This window comes from Manis pentadactyla, chromosome Y (assembly GCF_030020395.1).
Source record: "Manis pentadactyla isolate mManPen7 chromosome Y, mManPen7.hap1, whole genome shotgun sequence".
NCBI classification, from domain to species: Eukaryota; Metazoa; Chordata; class Mammalia; order Pholidota; family Manidae; genus Manis; species Manis pentadactyla.
In genome coordinates, this window is record NC_080039.1 from 31,886,155 (window position 1) to 31,906,936 (window position 20,782).

Below are 20,782 nucleotides of genomic sequence, written 5' to 3' on the forward strand. Positions count from 1 at the left end.
GTTTTTGATTTATAATGATAAATTGTTATACCTCTCTTCCACCCACCCCATTTTATCAATTTACATTTCCACCAGTCATTTGCAAATGTCTTTTCCAACACCGGGCATAGGCATTATCATTCATTTTAATCGTCAATCTCATAGGTAAAAAATACATTTCATGGTTTTACTGCCTTTCTTTAATTCTTATGGAAGTTGTTTTTTCATATATTTATTGGCCATTTGCATTTCTTTTGTGAATTATTAACTCAAGTTATTTTGAACATTTGTCTTTTGGGGCACAGAGCAATCTTTCCAAAATGGAGACCTGATCATACTATACCCTCACAATCAGTGTCTACCCAAAATGTTCAGGCCCTCATGACTTAGTCCTTACCAACCTCTTTAAATGATCTCTATCCCATGAATAATGGATCAAAAGCTGCAGTCACATGAGCTACTTGCATTCCCTACAAGTGCTTCATGCCCCTGTATCTTCCAACGAGCTGTTCTTGTTCTCCAGAGTGCCTTTTGCTTTCTTCTTCGTCTAGCTAATTCCTACCCTGATTCAGCTCAGCTTCTTTCTCCACCCAGCTCCCCTTCCCTGCTCCTACCCATGTCCCAGAAAATCTTATGGCTACCTATCATAGCACATTTCATGCTGCACTGTGACTATCTGTTTACCTGTTTCAGGTTTCCCACTAGACTGCATTCTTTGAAGGAAGGGACCACATCTTAGTTGCTTTTGTACTCGTGATAAGTATTTGATAAATGAATAAATATTTTAGCTGTTTGCCAGACACCTCTGCCTACATACGTCATATGGACCTTAAATCCAACATGTCCAAAAACAAATTATTTTTTTCTTCCTTTCCTACCTCATCTAATACTTGTTCCTACTCTGTCCTCTCTCAGTGAAATTTCCATTCATTATATACCTGATCTCCTTACCTCCTAAATCCAATTGATCTACTCTCCAAATAGCTCTTGAACACATCCCTTCCTTTTACCCCTGCTTCTAACAGATCCCAGTTGAGATCCTCATCATTGTCCTGGAATTACTTATTTAATACACAAATTTTATGTTGCTTCCTTTTTCTCAAAGTGATGATTCTATTACCCAAAACTGAAATTTCTGAGCATGCCATTTAAGATCCTCTTCAATCCAGTCCCTTGCTACTTCTGGGGCCACAGCTCCCAACACCGCTTCTCTGGAACAAACTTTGTTATATTTCTGTGCCTTGAATCTTTTCTATCTCTAAGAGTCCCCTCACCTGCTGCCACTTACAGTAGACTCCTATGCATCCTATAAGGCGCAGTTCAAATGATCTCTTGTCTGTGAAACTTTCCCTGATTACCCCAAGCAGAGTGAGAGACTCCCTTCTCAGTGATGCCTTCGCACTTTGTACTTAAGTTAAGCTATAGCACTTATTATATTGCATTTGTAATGATTTTGTTTTTATCAGTCTCTTCCACTAGACTGTGAGCTCCTCAAGGGCAGGATAGTCTTGCTACCTGTATCCCCAAGGGCCTAGCAGAGTTCCTGGCCCTAGTAGGTGGCTCAGGAAATGTTTGATGGATGAAAGAAATCTGATGCTGGGCGCTTTGACATCAGAGCTGGGCAGTGATGCCACAGCCCTGTAGCATGCTGTGGTCAATTACCTGATGTTGCTATCCTCCAGACCAGGAGAAGCCTCCCCACCATCTCCCTCATAGGACATCATGTTTTCTTCATTTTCCAGGCTCATGCTTGTGTTCTCTTGAAGCATGCAGGGCTGTTTGGGTCTTATCCCACCAGATCCCACATCGGAGTCACTTCCACTTTCACTCAGCTGGATAGCTGTGAAGAGACAGACCCTGCGATGAGCTTGACAGAAGTACCATCTTTGTCTTGGTCTTCCAAAACTAGTTACTTGCGTACATCTATATAGGCAGCATCTTGCCCGGATGCCTCACATCCGAGGAATGAATACAGTCAACAGTGGCAAGATCTGTGGTATGGAAACTGAGTTCAAACAATTATTCCTTCTTCCATCTCAGTCCAATCTACCTGTTTTTTCTCTATCATCTTTTCCTATACTTTTTCCCTGCCATTGTCATTAATCCACAAAACATCCCAAAGCAGGGTCTTTTCCTCCTAATTTTCCTTCCCTACTATCCCATATAAGACATTTCTTCTTGTCTTTATCAAATATTCAAACCAAAGCTGCTACTTAGGCATTGCATTGCCTTTTCCCCTGTCTCTTTTATACCTTCTTCTCCTGTTTTATTTCCTCACTTCCTCTAAGGCTAAAGAATCTGATCAACCTATGAGTGAGTCTTCAGGCCTCTAAGGCCTATAAATGGAACTTCAACAGAAGAGCACCTTCTGGCAACAGCATATGAGGCCAAGAGCTTCTTATCCAGTCCTGAGGGTACTATGGTGAGCTACATAGGAACACAAGCAAAGGAACCAGCTTTACCAGAGAAAGGATTACGTCCTTCTTCTTCACTCCCAGCATCTTCCTCATTGTCTTCTCCTTCAGACATAAGCAAATCCTCATACAGGACACTAGCTTCAGGTTGTTGCACAGTTCCTTCCTCTTCATCTGCAAGATCACCGTCTGCATCTTCACTTTCCTGAATTCAGACCAGTTGCATGTCAAAGTCCCATCAACAGACCAAGTAAGAGACCAGAAGATGCCATCAGTCACCCTTGCTAGCAGTTTCATAGGAAGTTAAGTAATTGTGGTGGACAGACTTCCTGAGCTAGTTCCAAGGATTAAAGTCAGATTGGACCTCATTATGGAGACCCTCTGATACCTTGGGATTTGGTCTGCCTACCATGTAAGAGAGTAATGTAACCATAAACTTTCTATAAGCATACTCACTGGGGCTGGAGTCTTAGGTTTCCCATCGTCCTCCTCCTCCTACCCTTCAATATCCACATCAGAGACTTCCTCACACAGACTACCTCGGCCCTGGTGCATCTGAGTAAGGAACACAAATAGCACATCACTGAGGGACATGCCTGTGGGATTTAACCAAGGGCTCTCACCCGGAACGATGCTCCTCACTGATATCCCAGTCAACTTCACAGTTAGTGGGGGCAGTTTACACAGCTTAAGGCATGTGTACTTTCCTCCATTTGTTCTTTGGAAGTCATGGGTAGGGTAAGAACCCAAAGAACAGGAAGGTCCTTTGTCTCCTCTTACTGTATGACTATAAAAAGACTCTTCCTTTCTAACCCAAGCTTTCCTTAGCTTGTGTTGGACTCTGGGACAGAAAAACTCTCCAGTGTTTTTTCACTCGCCAGTGGAACCCTGACTGAGAAAAACTGATAGAGGATTTCTGGCTTCAGATCAGGAATATCTTCTGGTACATCTAGAAAAGACCAATATTAAAATTTTAATTTTATTTTATACATATTTTTCATTTAGATTACAGCACACATAAGGTAAAGTTGCAGGGCGATTATTTTGAACTGTCTCTGAGGGCAGCTGGTCTCTCTAGTCACCTGTCAGGTTGCTCTGATGCCTCTTACACTTCCCTGAAGTTCTGCTGTGCCTGACTCTGCCCGTGGGGAGAGATAGAAGATGCCAGTCACATGATCTGCTACCATCCCACCTTGAAATTACATTTCTAAGCCTTCGTTCCCAGGGCCAAGCGGCACAATCATCCTTGACACTGGTCATATATCATCACTGCCATTGCTCCCCACCTCATAGCATACTACCAATCACAGAAAGATAAAAAGAAAATCCTACCTCTGTTACCTGCTTTTCTGGTGTGGCAGTAGGAATATCCAGGACAGACATATTGCTCTCATCTTGAAATACAGAGGCATCTCGAGACATACTGAGGGATGTGCTGTTATCATACAAATCAGGAGGCTGTGGCATAAATCATACAACTTGGCTTCTACTTAGGAAAGGGAGAAATACAGAGAACTCCCCTTTAAAATGTTCACTGCAGAAAAAGGTCATGCAGAATTATCTGATTTAAAGAGAAAACCTAGTTTGGCACAGGTTTATGTAGACAGGTTTTTAGGAACCTTACAAATGTTGCTCATTCTAGCAGAGAGATGTCTGATGCACATGATCAGAAGCCTGAAGCAGAAAACCATCAAAGCTATGGGACCATTCTATATCCTAACAGCCTTTCTGGTCAATAACCTAGTTTCTTCTAAGCCTTGCCTTATTATTGTTTTTAGGTCCAGGGCTTCAATCAGTGCTATTTTGATTGTTTGGTTTGGAGATCTAATAGGAAATGGGATAAAGGAATTTTAACTCCAACAAGAGCATGGAATGGGTTAATAGCTTATGAGCTCTTCAGAGGATGCTATGAGGCAAAATGGTGTGGTGTAAAGCCATGGGCTTTGGAATAAACTGCTCTGGGTTCGAGTCCTGGCTCCATCACTTGCAAGCTGAGTAACCTTATCTAATTACTTACTCTAAACCTTGGTTTCCTCAATTGTAAAACCTATCTCACAAGGTCGTTGGGAGAACTAGGAGAGAGAAGTGTTAAGCCCCTTACCCAATGCCTGGTATTCAATAAATTATAGACCTCTCCTCTCTTCCCTCTCCTGAAGAGAACAGGGATTTAGCAAAAGGACTACTCAGTGACAGGAGGGCAAGCAGATCAATAAAGTACAGGCTGAGAAGTAGAGTTCTCTAAAAAGCTGGCTGAGGGCAGAAATATTATACAGCTATTTAAAAATCATGTTTTTAAAGACTACTCAATGAAATAAAGTGTTTGTAACGTGAAAACAAGATAGAAAGCCGTACTGACCATTCCACTTTAAAAATGTGTCTATTAAAGCATGCACATTTATATATACTCACACACACTCACATCACGGACTTGAAGGACACACATCAAAATGTTCACAGTGGTTGGTTCTGAGTGGCAGACTTGACTTTAGGTAATTTATTTATTCTTTATATTTCCCAATTTTTCCCAACGAACACGTAATTTTGATCAACCAAAAATTCACATACATGATACTTTCTTTCATTTAAAAAGGAAACAAGTGAGGCTCATTGAGAAGAAGGTTTTGGAGAAAGAGAGGCAAGACAATTTAAATCATTACAGAGCAGATAAACTAGCTCTGGAACATAAGAGAAAATCAGGAATGAAAGGCTTTGCAGGGAACTGCAAAGTGAGCAGTTTTAGGTAAGGGGTTAAGTTGAATGTATGACACAATGACAAGCTAGGTGGAAACAGTTGAGTGAAAAATGCATTACTGACTACCACCATTTAGAGAGCTGTTGGTAAAGTATTACTCTTATGTTTCTATACAACTAGACTTGTATAATGCCTGGTCAAACTTCTGCAAACACTCTTTGATTAAACATTTGGGTCAGAAGAGTAGTAATGAGTAAGGACCATCACTCATGTGCATCTTCCTCAGGTTAAAAGGTAATGAATTAGGTTTACTATTTACTATTTTAAAATGTATATATAAGAGTGAAGGCAACAATGAGAGGGTAAGCTAGACTGATGCAGCAGCAATCTACACCGCACCCTTCCCAGGAGATCCTCTAACTGCACTAAGCAATAGCTACTGCTCAAGCAGGATTAACAGTTTCCAGATTTTCCTCAGCTCTTTCAGGTAGTGTGGGAAGGGTAGGGAAGAAAAGGGAGATGGCTTTTAGGTTTAAGGCTTTGACTCACCCAACGACTAGGTTTACACTGTTATAGACTACAGCAAACCATGCGCCATGGAGTGGCTCGTCTCTCCTGGGAAATGGTGGCTAAACCCAGGCTTTAACTTACCAGAAAGGGCCTTGTGGAAGCTGTGGGCCTATTAGACCCCTCAGTAACCTAGGTTTGGGGTGAAAGAGAAAGTAAAAGATAGATAGGGAGAGTGCATAAATAAGATACAGACAGCAATAATCCAACAAAGATCACATAGGTCACATTATTAGTTCAGAATAAAACCTCAGTAGAATGAAAAAAAATTTTCCAGTGGAAATTAGGAGAATTTTGCATTCAAAGATTTGGTTGAGTCTGAAGGGGCCTCTGAGGACTTTGTAGACAACTTTCATACAGGTAAGGAAACATTTACTGAATAACTACTATGTGCAAGGCAAACAGGCCTATTTAATATTTACAACCATTTTGAGAAATATACTTTAGAGAAAAAGGAAACTGGATTAGAGAGGTTAACTTAGCGTCTCAGGCTCACAAAGCTAGGTAATAGCAGAGCTAAGATCTAAACCCAGGCCTGTTTTACCCAAACTTCATGTGCTTCCCACTTTACCATAGTGCCTCCAATCGAGAAACCAAGCACCAGTTGTATTCTGGTAAGTCCATTCCTTCAAATACGCCAGCCCTCTAAGAGTATAGTATAGATGAAATATACTTAGTATATATTCAAGAGTCAGAACAGAAAGACTAAACATTTCTTATTAATCCTGCTTTCTAAATATTTTGACATGGAAATTAAGGAATATTATAAATGTTACCTTTTTGAGGAGAGGGAGCCAATCCAGGAAAATGGGTGACATCTGAGCTACACTAAGATGGGGATGAGTAATCAGGCATCTGTAAGGAGCAGAAACAAAGTGGCCCACATCTATAACTAAGTCTATACTTAGTTATATAGGCTCTAGGATGTCCTAGAGCCCCAGTTCATGGGCAAGAGGGCTCCAGAGACTCAAAAGGATGCCTCTGGCCATAATGGTCAGGAATCTGGTATTCCTAAATACTGCCTAAACAACAAACACCCCACCCCACTCATTCATTCCATATCTGCCTCTCTTGGATTCACCAAGGCCACCAAGACCGATGGCCCTCACTCACCTTAGCCTTTGAGAAGACAAGAAAGCACACAAAAGGCATATGAAGAGGAAGGACAGAGAAGAAGGGTATCTCAGTCAATACATCTGTTATGCTCCCAACTTCCCAAACCAATAAGAAAACTCTAAGAGGAAGTTGCTAGTCCTCAGACTCACCTGGGATGTGTAAGGGCCTGGAGTCATGGGGTCCAAGCTTTCTAAATCTGCTTCCTCCAAAGCTGCTTCTTTAGCTGTACAAATATCCTTGTCAAGTTGAGTCAAATGCTCATCATACTGAGAAATAAAGAAAATTGGTGATTTCATTCAACGTGTGCTTTAGACCCTGGAGATACAAAAGTAAACAGAGCAGACAAAATTCCCTGTCTTTATGGAGCTGCTATTCTAGTGGCAGAACACATATGAAAATTAAAATAAGTAATTGTATAGTTTGATAAAACATTTAATGCTAAGGAGGAAAATAAAGCATGGAAGGAAACACGGGATGTGGGGTGAGGGTGGGGGTGGGACATTACATTTTAAAATTCGACAGGCAGGGAAGGCAGACCTCCTCAGACAAGGCAACAAAGGGATTCCAGAAAGCTGGATTCCAAGGGGACCTCCTCTTAGCACCTACCTCAGTCAGTGTCTGGTAACAGATGTTCACATTCTCCTGAGCAGTCTTAGTGTACTGACTCTCAGGCCCTACAGATGAAAAAAGGAAATGTTATTAATTTTGTAGACTTCAGTTCCAGAAATTGAGATTCTACAACCTACAGTAGTTGTCCCATTATCCCAGACCCCAAAAAGTCATGCTTCAGCTTAACTTGAACTTCTGCTCTGCTTTTGAAGGTGAAAATTTTCAAACATATACAAAAACAGAGACACTTATATAATGAACTCTCATGTACCCATTACCTGGCTTCAATGATTACCAATACATGGTCAAGTTTGTTTCATTTATAACTAAACTTTCATACTGTTCCAAAATTATTTTGCAACAAATTCCAGTATTATTTCACTTCATTCATAAATCAATGTCTTTATAGACTCTTAAAAAAATAACTATGATATTATAATGGCAGATACATGTCATTATACATGTCAAAACCCTAAAAATGTGCAACATCAAGAGTGAACCCTAATGTGAACTATGGGCTTTGGGTGATAATGATGTGTCAGTTCAGGTTCATCAACTATAACAAATGTATCACTTTGGTGGGGGATGTTTATAATGAGGGAGGCTACATGTGGAGGGGTCACAGGGTATATGGGAACTCTGCAGCTTCTGTTCAAGTTTGCTCTAAAAAATAAAGTCTATATAAAAAAAGAAAAACCAAGCCAACTATGTAACATCTAAAATAATTAACAGTAATTCTTCAATATTATTAAACAGCTAGTCAACATTCAAATTTCTCCAACTGTTTCATAAATGCTTTTCTACATCTCATTTATTCGCATCAAAATCCAAGTAAGATCCACACACTGCATTTGGCTGATGTGCCACTTTAAAGCACACGTACCTATCAGGTAATTCTTAACAAAACCATGTAGCTAGCTCCCATATGGCCTTTGTCACAAGTTGCAAACTGGTGGCCTGCAGGTCAATCCAGTTTTGTTTGGTCCACATAAAAAAATCAGTTCAGTTTGTGAAAATGGACTGAGGTGTATACCCCTAATATACACGGTTTTTTGGCCTATAAATTACACCTCAATAAAAGGGTTTAAGAAACTTGGCTGCCAATCATAAGGTTTCATATAAATATCCAAAGTCTGGCTTCTCTTAAATAATTTAAAGGTGTGGCAACAGAGTCAGCATTCCCACAAGGCACCAATGGGCTGGAGTAGAGTAGCAGCTGCCCCTTTTAGGTAACGCAGGGGTTCTCCAAGTTACCACAGCAGAGCCCACCAGTCTGCTTAACTCATTTATGCCTGGACCCTGAAGGCATGTGAGGTTTTGATCCCTTCCTTAAGGGATTCCTAATATTCTTTAATATACTGTTCATTCACCCATTCATTCATTCATGGATTGAATTCATTTGGATTGAATTCCTTCCTTCCTTCCTTCATAACACATTACTGAGAACCTCCTACGTGCCTGGCTTTATACCCTGAAATGAGTAAGACATACACTATGCCCTCTAGAAGCTTAGAGTCTAGTATAGTGAGAGAGACTATAAACAAACAGGGTGATACAATGCAGTAGAAAAGCATACACAGGGTTAGGCACAGAGGAGGAAGTGGCCAATTCTGGGAGGTAAGAGAGAAAAAGGAATTAAGGAAAGGCTCCACAGAGGAGCTAATCCCTGAATTAAACCTACTGTTTATCAGAATGTAAAGGATAAAAAATATACACATGTGGCTGTGAAGTTTTCATGCCATACCTACTTGATTATTACAAGTGATTATACAATTAAGTCTCTTTCAGTTAAAAGCTCTCCCAAGTACAGACCATCTAATCTTTAAAAGATATAAAATAACGCTGTGTCCTCACACAGGCTGACTGACTGTAACAAACACAAATACAACAGAAAGAAAACTAAGTCAACTATTCAGGTATTTAGGACATAAATAAAGCTGGCTTATAATCAAGAATATTTTGAGTGATGGAAGACTGCAACTCAAGTTTTCTAGAGTTCTAATCTCCCAGGGTTATCAGTAGGTTGGTCCCCAAAATACTGATGGTGACAGACTGACAAAGTTATCAGAGAAGCTTTCATCTTAACAGTGATGCATGATGCTAGAGAAAACAGACTGCGTACCAGTCACGGGCTGCCTTCACCGGGCCAGTACAACATCAGCTTCGGACAGTGTACTGGCTGTTTTACCTATAGGGATCTGCCCCATGGCTAAAATTTCAGCCTATTGATTAATAATTCCGCCCTTAGTATACTTCAGTTTTGAACCTTAAACATGAACTAACCCTTCAGTATCTCAACACTCTCATTTATAATACGGGGAAAAATCACTTTCATACATTTGCAAAATTTTCTCTTACTTTAAACCATTCTGAAGATGGGACCTGTTCTCTCCCTATTTTCTTTGTGACACTCAACTCTGAAGAAATACCTAATAATACCAGCAGAATATGAAAAAATACACTGTTTACATAGCTGATACACTTGTCTTGGGTTCTGATTACTAGCTGTTTGTGTATCATCTCAGTTTTTGACAATCCATGCTCTCAAGGGTTACAAGGTTTAAACTATTTACCTCTATGACTCTACTATATATGCAAAGTAGCATTTAAGTTATATTTGATTAAATATGGTGGTGGAGTTGGCAAATGACTGTTAACACCACTGAAAAAGGATAAAAATACCCAGATGTTTTCTTACCTCTACCTCTACCAGGAATTCTTGAATGGGGGGGTAATGAAAGAGCAATACATGAACCTCCTGAAACTGTAAACAAAATTATATATGTAGTATACATTTTTCTGGATAGAAGACCTGTGGTTTTCCATGAGACTCTCAAAGGAGTCCATAACCCCTCCCCCAACCCCACCCCATATAAAGCTAAATATATCACTCTATATATTCTCCAGCAATCAGAAGCTTCCTAAAATTAGAACAATCAACTTTAGGTGTCACAGCTTATGAAGAAAAGGAGTCCAGTGAAGAGACACACAAAGCTAACAGGGCCTCTGTGGGAATAATAAAGGTACTGGGGTAAATAGCGTGTGGGGAAAAAGATTAAGTAGAAACCGAATCCCAAGTTCCCAGTCCGTAAAGGGCTACTACATGGAAAATGAGAACTCACAGAGTAGTTTCCAGAATGACATGAAAATGAGTATGAAAAATAAGGTCAACTATGAATTATCACTGGTCCTACAGGAGAATAAGCTACCCATTTACAAAAAGAAATGTTTTCTGAATATATTTTGCTTCTCCCTCTCTTCTTATTAAATCATGGCAAAGCAACTGTAAATGTCTTGTCAAAGAAATACATTTGTTTATATTTTGCCTCACTTCAAACAAGGATTGTCAGCAGCCTACATATTATTCAAATCTCAATGTTCTTAAATAGTGTAATTCCAATGACAGCTTGGGAAAGCTGATGTTCTACCAAAATCAAGAAAACTCCTTCTGTCATTTCTAAGCTAATTTACCTATTCAGTGAGGTAAGGAGAAGACAGGAAAGTTTTAAGATTTGTGGTTCTATTTAGAGAAACCACGTATTATTGCTATCTGAAAGGTTTTAGAGAAAAAGCCCAGTCAAGTTGGTGAGCAATGCTGTACAACAAGGAGAGGTTTGTGATCACTTCTAAGCTCACATTTCCTTTGGGAGCTTTTATACCAATATTAAAAGTAATCTTCCTTCATAAGAAAATGAGTAGTCTGCCAAAACAAGCATAAATTATTAAGTGAGGGAGATTATGCATGTGTTCCAATGTGAATCATTAAAACTGAAAAGTAAAATCTCAGCATGACAGAAAGCTTTTTGAGAAAAAAATAAGTGCCAGATTTAAAAAGAAAAGAAGAAAAAAAATCTGCACAGCTAATTTCTAAAAAACTAGAATTACCAAATTTAACTACGCACAATCCACAGATCCAAGAGATGAGCTTGGCCTCTCCCAATTCATAGACACATTATCTCAAAGTAGGTCCAGAAAAAGTAAAAAGAAAAGTGAATCTAATCTTCCAGACTTCAGCTAGGCTCTTTACTATTATGCAGAAGGTGGACCAAATGCAAGTTAAGATTCTTAGTTTCTGACATAAGAGGTCTGATCTCTCAAACTTGAGAACGAACCTCAGTCAGAATCTGGACTAGAAACTCAAGAGGCTAGAAACTATCCAGAGGGGAACTGGGGTAATAAATCTCACTTGGCAAGGCTAGGATTTACATTCAGGACCTACCCAAAGAAAAGCCCCAGCTGCCTGAAAATGCTTTTTTTCCCCAAATGAACTACCATTCCACTTAGCAACTTTAACAATATATATACAGCTTTGTCTAAACATACCCATTCACATCTCTACAACAATTAGAAAAATAATACAGACATGTCAAAACACCTTTTCCTGTAGAATACAATTTATAATAGGGCTTGACTCTTCATTTTTCAGCACTTACTATAAGCCAGGTACAGTGCCAAGCTCTGGTGACACAAAGATAAGAACATTTAAGAAAAAACAGAACAACAACAACAACAACAAAAACAAGAGACAGGTCCTTATCCTTGATGCCCTTCACGGCCTCATGAAGAACATGTACAGAAACTCCTAATCTCAGTAACGCACAAAGTACTATGGAATGATAGAGAAAGGAGCACCCGTGTCAGAGAATGAGACAGTGTTAAACAACACTTCATTAAAGTTGTTCTCAGCAAGTCAACGATACACTAACTATCAAATCCAATGAACATTTTTCAAACTTGAACTTAGAAGCCCTGTGTTACATATGCAACTGAGAATCACTTCTTCCTCGAAACTCTCTAATCCTGTGTTTTCTATAATACCATTTTCCACTCTTTCCTGGTACTACGCCTCTATCTTTGGCCATTACTTCATTCAGTAGCTATTTACTCAGCGTCTACTATATGCCAAGCATTATCCTAAGCTCTAGGGGTATTAGGCAGACACATCCGGCTTTCACAGAGCTTACAGCAATCACTTAATAGATTTAGATCACCAAGTCTAGCTGTGCCCATTTTTCTTTCTACACTCTTCACACAACTCCACACGATGCCAAACTATAATAGCTTATATAGAATAAACATGGGGTAAGTTAACATTGATTGATATCCCTCATGGTAAGGTTTTGTTTTGTTTCTCCTAGCACTACATAATTGCTCTGAAAATACATTACAGAAACTTCAAGGCTGAAGGAAAGCATGTTTTTCTGTATCTCCTTTTCCTAAAAAACAACCTTTATTGTCCCAAATGGTAATTTAAAAAAAACATGGACTTGATTATGGGATTAAAGATGCCACCGTGAGAGGTGACACAGAGACCTCCTTCCAAAACCACATAAAATACAAAAATATAGTTAATACAGATAATCCTAAAAGAGCAATAGGAAAGAAGGCGGTGCCAGACTGCACACACCTGGGGAAAAGACAAGACCTCACAGAACAGGATAACATACCAAAGCCATGATCTGGAGGGACCCAAGCCCTTCCTCCACCCAAGCTCACTGGCGGCAGGAAGAGAAACAGAGCAGGGAGAGGGCAGAGGCCTGGGACTGCTGAACAGCCAGCCCTGGATATCTGCTTTGGGAGCACAAACCTACATTGCATGGTGCTCTGGAGATTGGTGGGGTTGGAAAGCTAAGACAGGTGGAATACGTGGAGAGACTGAGATTCCAGCTGTTTGTGGAAAATAGGGATCCACATCTCGCTGCTCTGGAACAAAAGAAAGGCAGGCAGTCTGAGAGACTTCCTAACAGTGAGAGAGAGGGCTGCTAAAGGGGCAAGGATTGCACGCAGCTTGCTGCTCAGGAGAAACGACAGATGGACAAAACTGTACAGGCACACTCTTCCCAGCAGGCTGGAAACTTTCAGGAGCTTCAGGCGCTCCATCCCCCTGCCTGGCTTCTTAGCTGCCAGGACCCCGACCGTGATATGCAGCCTGCTGCACCTTCCTCCTGGCCTGCTGGCACCGGCTCACAAACAGGCAAACGCTATGGAGGCATCAGACCAGCCAGAGGGAGGCCCCGCTTACGGCAGCTACAAACCCAAAGCACAGAGGCTTACACTTGTGTGCTCGGCCCACTGGTTCAACAGTGGAGACAGGCACAGCAGATGGGAATGAGGAAATAGCGCTTTCCTACCCCCAGGCACCAGGGCCACTCCCCTGCAACCCCCAACATCATTCCAGGGACTGAGGAGCTCCAGAAATCAGAGCTTCTGTGCACTAGAGGGCGCCACATACAAATATGAAACACCAAAGGAACCTGGTTCAGACCAATATATCACAAGCACCAAAAAAAGGCCTAAGTGAAACTGAACTCACTGATCTTCCTGAAAGAGAATTCAAAATAAAAATCATAACCATGCTCATGGAGGTACAGAAAAATATTCAAGACCTCACAGATGAATTTAGATGGAGATTCAATCCTTGAGAAATCCCATATCTGAAGTGAAACATACGATGAAGGAATTTAAAAGCAGGTTAGATGTAGTAGAAGAGACAGTAAATGCAACAGAAACTAAAGAGAACAACATAAAAGCTGAGGCACAGAGAGAAAAAAGGAACCCTAGGAATGAAAGAATATTGAGAGAACTGTGTGAACAATCTTTGCATTATAGGGGTACCAGAAGAAGAAGAGAGAGAAAATAGGATAGACAGTGTCATTAGGAGGTAATTGTTGAAAACTTCCCCAATCTGGGGTAGAAGATAGTCTCTCAGGCCATGGAGGTGCATAGATCTCCCAACATAAGGCACCCAAGCAGGACAACACCAAGAAATAAAATAATTAAAATGGCAGTGGTCAAGGATAAGGACAGACCATTACAAGCAACCAGAGAGAGAAAAAAGATCATATACAAAGGACAACCCAGCAGGCTATCATCAGACTTCTCCACAGATACGTTACAGGCTAGAAGGGAGTGGCATGATATATTTAATGCAATTAAGCAGAAGGGCCTCGAACCAAGAATACTCTACCAGCAAGATTATCATTTAAATTTGAAGGCGGGATTAAACAATTTCCAGACAAACAAAAGCTGAGAGAATTTACCTCCCACAAACCATCTCTACAGTGTATTTTGGAGGGACTGCTACAGAAGGAAGTGTTCCTAAGCCTAAACAGCTGTCATCAGAGGTAAGAAAATAAAAGTAGAGAAAGAAGAAGAGATAATTACTATGCAAATACAAAATTAAGTCAACTACCCCCAAAGTCAGTCAATGAATAGACAAAAAGCACAGAATATGATACCTAATATATAAAGAATGGAGAAGGAAGAAAAAGGAATTAAAAAATAAGAACCTTTGGATTGTTTTTGTAACAGCATACCAAGTGAGTTAAGTTATTAGACCCTTAGATAGTAAGGAAGCTAACCTTGAACCTTTGGTAACCAAGAATCTAAAGCCTGCAATGGCTATAAGTACATACCTATCGATAATCACCCTAAATGTAAATGGTCTGAATGCACCAATCTAAAGACATAGGGTCCTGAATGGATAAAAAAAACAAGACCCATATATATATCTGCTGCCTACAAGGGATTCACTTCAAACCCAAAGATATACAAAGACTGAAAGTGAAGGGATGGGAAAATATATTTCATGCAACTAATAGGGAGAACAAAGCAGGAGTTGCAGTACTTGCGGTATGGTCGGTGACTCGATAACACGGGTGAATGTAGTAAACCACATTGTTTTTCATGTGAAACTTTTATAAGAGTTTATATCAATAACACCTTAATAAAAAGAATTTAAAGAAAAAAGAAAAATATGGACTTTGTTGTATCCCTAATATATTCTGGTGCATATTTTTTGACTGGCATATTGTATTATTTCACTCACCACAAGTACAAGACTTTAAGTAAAGATGCTGCCTTACACCAAAGATTGTTATATCACTATCTATGAGCTCAATACAGTATGTAAGAGAAGAGGGCTTGCTAGTAAGTTAGACACCACATACCTAGCCTATTCCTAAAGAATTCTTGAACAAAGCAGTATTCTCAGGGAAATGAAATACAAATGACAAAGGGAATGATAAAGGGGTGAATCCAGAAAGAGGATATAACCATTATAAATATATATGAACCCAATACAGGAGCACCAACATTTGTGAAGCAAAAACTAACAGAAATCAATTATCAATGGGCAATCTCCCTCTAATACAGTCACTGTACTCTTAAAAACAAAGATTGATTTTTTTTAGAAACCATCATAATAACATTCATTTAACTCTTGCCCTTTTGAGAGTCACACATGAACTAATTTTTCTTTCTTATTTATTTATGATATAAAATTTTGCCTTAAGTTACATACTTGAATATTACAGATTAGTGAAGACTTTCAACATCACCAGTGTTGGAAAGGTTGTAGGGAAATAGGCATTTTCCCTCACTGTTACTTTTACTATGAACAGGCACAATTTTTAGAACATAACTTCAGAACATCTATTAAAATTTTCAATAGAAATTGTGGTATGAGTGAACAATGATATCAATGAAATGTAAAAATAGTAAAAAGCTACTTGCTAACCAGCATTACAGAAATAAATTAAATGCCAAACAGGTAATAGTTAAACAAATTATGACACATGTATCTATACTGTAGAAGACATTAAAGGATGATAGAGATCTCTAGTACTAACAATAAGACAGGATGAGTAAAGAAGTCAATTCCCCGAAACTAGTATGTAGGTTTAACTCGATTCCTATCAAAGTCCCAGTAACAGTTTTTTGTAGATACAGACAAGATTCTTCTAAAATTTATGTGGAAAGGAAAAAGAATAGGAAAACAATTTGGAAAAATAATAAAGTGAAGGGAATCACTCTATCTGATGGTAACACTTACACAGCTTCAGTAACCACAACAGTGTGCAGAGGATAGATGCACAGACCAGAGAAGCTCAGGATGGCGGCGTGAGTAGACCAGCAGCAATCTCCTCCCAAAACAATATATATCTTTGAAAATACAACAAATGTAACTACGCCTAAAAGAGAGACCAGAAGGTACAGTAAAACAGCCAGGCTACATGTACATCTGCAGTTCAGCATCTCACGAAAAGGGTAAGATTCAAAGCCATGACCTGGCGTGACCAGAGCACTCCTCCCACCACACCCAGCTCACCAGCGGGAGGAAAAGAATTAGAGTGGGGAGGAAGTGGAAGCACAGGGCTGATAAATAACCAGCCCTAGTAATCTGCACTGGGAGCACAGACAGACATTGCATGCTGTACTGGATATTACAGAAATGGAAATGTAAAATCCGAGACAGAGACTGCAAGCGGGTCCCCACAGCCGACTCCCTGGGTCAAAAGAAAAGCAGGTGCTTTTTAAGTCTTAAAGGGACAGGGGCTTCACAGCGGGATGGAATCGTCCTGGCACACTCAGCCCACCAGGCTGGGAATCCTAAGGAAACTGAGGTGCCCAAGCCCCTGGAGGGTAACCCAGCCCTAAAGCCCAACGTGGCAATAAGCAGCCTGACATTCATTCCCCTCTGCCAGCACTGCAAGCAAACATGCAGACCAGCCACAGCCGGGAAGTAGCCAGAGTGACCCCACCCACAGCAACCACACAGAGTCTCCTCCTAGCTTGTAGCTGCCCAGCACAGATAGAGGAAGCCGGATCAAGGCAGGAAGGGGCACTGTTCCCACAGAAGAACACATGCTATGCAACCACCACTCCCTGCAGGGATCTAGGCTAGCCCGAGGGATGCGCCACCCACTGCAGCTCAGGAGATTATCCCAGACACTGCTCCCTACCTGTGAGTAACTGGCACAGGCAGGGGAGAAGGGTAAGGTGACCAGCAAGCAGGAAGGGACTTTGTTCTCCCAGCTATCACATGCACTACCTGCTTATGACCACCTCCATCACCATGAAAAGGCAGAAGAATCTGGTCCAATCAAGAATCACTCAGACAAACCCACAGAGAGGGCCTGGGGAGACAGATATAACCAATCTTCTTCAAAAATAATTAAAAGTAAAGGTCATAACCATGCTGATGGACCTGCAGAGAAATATGCAAGAGCTAATGGATGAAGTCAGGAGGGAAATAAAAGAAATGAAACCATCACTGGAAGGACTTAAGACAAGACTGGATGAGGTAGAAGAGGCCATTAATGGAATAGAAATGAGAGTATAGGAATACAGAGAAGCTGAGGCAGAGAGAGATGAAAGGATCTCCTAGAATATAAAGAGAACTGTGTGACCAATCCAAACGGAACAATATTCACATTATAGGGGTACCAGAAAAAGGAGAGAAAAGGGGATAGAAAGTGTCTTTGAAGAAATAATTGCTGAAAACTTCCCCAAACTGGGGGAGGAAATAGTCTCTCACACCATGGAAGCACACAAAACTCCAAACTAAAGGGACCCAAGGAGGACAACACCAAGACATATAATAATTAAAATGGCAAAGATCAAAGACAAGGACAGAGTATTAAAGGCAGCCAGAGAGAGAAAAAAGGTCATCTACAAAAGAAAACCCATCAGGCTGTCATCAGACTTCTCAACAGAAACCTTACAGGCCAGAAGAGAATGGCAGGATATATTTAATGCAATGAAACAAAGGGCCTTGAACCAAGAATACTGAATCCAGCATGATTATCATTAAAATTTGAAGGAGGGTTTAAATAATTCCCAGACAAGCAAAGTTTGAGGGAATTTCCCTCCCACAAACCACCTCTACAGGATATTTTAAAGGGTATGCTCTAGATGGAAGCACTCATAAGACTAGAATAAAACTCCTAACATACAAAGAATGGAGGAGGAAGAGTAAGAAAGGAGAGAAATAAACAATCATCACACTGTGTTTATAATAGGTTAATGAGAGACTCAAGTTAGACAGTTAGATGCTAAAGAACTACCCTTGAACCTTTGGTAATCATGAATCCAAATCCTGCAATGGCAGTAGGTATGTATCTTTTGTTAATCACCCTAAATGCAAATGGACTAAATGCACCAATGAAAAGACACAGAGTAATCCATCTATATGCTGCTTACAAGAATTCACCTCAAACCCAAAGACATACACAGACTAAATGTCAAGGGATGGAAAAACATATTTTATGCAAACAATAGGGAGAAAAAAGCAGGGACTTTAATAGTTGTATCAGAAAAAAAGACTTCAAAACAAAGAAAGTAACAAGAGATAAAGAAGGACATTACATAATGACAAAGGGAATGATAAAGGGGTAAGTCCAGAAAGAGGATATAACCATTATAAATATATATGCACCCAATACAGGAGCACCAACATTTGTGAAGCAAAAACTAACAGAAATCAAGGAGGAAACAGAATGCAATGCATTCATTCTAGGAGATTTCAATACACCATTCACTCCAAAGGTCAGATCCACCAGACAGAAAATAACTAAGGACACAGAGGCACTGAACAACACACTAGCACAGATGGACCTAACACACATCTATACACCTCTACTCCCAAAAGCAGCAGGATACACATTCTTCTCAAGTGCACACAGAACATTCTCCAGAATACACTACATACTAGGCCACAAAAAGAGCCTCAGTAAATTCAAAAAGATTTGAAATACTACCAACCAACTTCTCAGAACACAAAGGTATAAAACTAGAAATAAATTGTACAAAGAAAACAAAAAGGCTCACAAACAAATGGAGCCTTAACACTATGCTCCTAAATAATCAATGGATCAATGACCAAATTAAAATAGAGATCAAGCAATATATGGAGATAAATGAAAACAACAGAACAAAGCCTCAACTTCTGTGGGATGCAGCAAAAGCAGTCTTAAGAGGAAAGTGTATAGCAATCCAGGCATATTTAAAGAAGGAAGAACAATCCCAAATGAATAGTCTAAAGTCACAATTATGTAAACTGGAAAAAGAAGAACAAAAGAACAAATGAGGCCCAAAGTCAGCAGGAGGGTCATAATAAAGATCAGAGAAGAAATACATAAAATTGAGGAGAATAAAACAACAGAAAAAAATTCATGAAACCAAGAGCTGGTTCTCTGAGAAAATAAACAAAACAGATAAGCCCCTAGCCAGACTTTTTAAGAGAAAAAGAGAATCTACACAGAACAGAAATAGAAATGAGAAAGGAAAAGTCATGACGTACCCCACAGAAATATGAAGAATTACTACAGAATACTATGAAAATCTATATGCTAATAAGCTGGAAAACCTAGAAGAAATGGACAACTTCCTAGAAAAATACAACCTTCCAAGAGTGATCAAGGAAGAAACAGAAAACCTAAACAGACCACTTACCAGCAATTAAAATTGAATCGGTAACCAAAAAACTACCCAAGAACAAAACCACTGGGCCATATGGATACACCACTGAATTTTATCAGACATAAAGAGAAGACATAATACCATTCCCCTTAAAGTTTTCCAAAAAATAGAAGAGGAGGGAATACTCCCAAAGTCATTCTATGAAGCCAGCATCACTCTAATACCAAAACCAGGCAAACACCCCACAAAAAAAGAAACTTACAGACCAATATCCCTGATGAATATAGATGCAAAAATACTCAAAAAAATAATAGCAAACCGAATTCAAAAATAAATCAAGAGGATCATACACCATGATCAAGTGGGATTCACCTCAGAGATGCAAGGATGGTATAACAATCGAAAATCCATCAACATCATCCACCACATCAACAAAAAGGAGGACAAAAACCACATGATCATCTCCACAGATGCTGAAAAAGCATTCAACAAAATTCAACATCCATTCATGGTAAAAACTCTCCAAAAAATGGGTATAGAGGGCAAGTACCTCAACATAATAAAGGCCATATATGACAAACCCATAGCGAATGTCATACATAACAGTGAGAAGCTGAAAGCTTTTCCTCTAAGATCAGGAACAAGACAGAGATGCCCACTCTCCCTACTGTTATTCAAAACAGTACTGGAGGTCCTAGCCAAGGCAATCAGACCAAACAAAGAAATACAAGGCATCCAGGCTGGTAAAGAAGAAGTCAAACTGTCACTATTTGCAGATGACATAATATTGTACATAAAAAACCCTAAAGAATCCACTCCAAAAATACTAGAAAAATACCTGAATTCAGCAAAGTTGCAGGATACAAAATTAATACACAGAAATCCGTGGCTTTCCTATACACTAACGATGAACTAGCCGAAAGAGAAATCAGGAAAACAATTTCTTTCACAATTGCATCAAAAAGAATAAAATACCTAGGAATAAACCTAACCAAGGAAGCAAAAGACCTATACCCTGAAAACTACAAGAGACTCTTAAGACAAATTAAAGAGGACACTACCAAATGGAAACTCATCCCACGCTCTTGGCTATGAAGAATTAATATTGTCAAAATGGCCATCCTGCCTAAAGCAATATACAGTTTCAATGCAATGCCTATCAAAATACCAACAGCGTTCTTCAAAGAACTGAACAAATAGTTTT

At 39.7% G+C, this 20,782-nt stretch overlaps 1 protein-coding gene across 1 annotated transcript in view; it reads right to left on the reverse strand.

Moving 5' to 3' along the window:
• LOC130682145 (transcription initiation factor TFIID subunit 1-like) overlaps positions 1-20,782 on the reverse strand; it is a 180,881-nt gene that overhangs the window by 83,413 nt on the left and 76,686 nt on the right. The window contains 6 exon segments of the mRNA XM_057496300.1: positions 1,642-1,819; positions 2,442-2,598; positions 2,850-2,948; positions 3,726-3,851; positions 6,918-7,034; positions 7,375-7,442. Of these exon segments, the coding sequence (XP_057352283.1) occupies positions 1,642-1,819; positions 2,442-2,598; positions 2,850-2,948; positions 3,726-3,851; positions 6,918-7,034; positions 7,375-7,442 (745 nt within the window).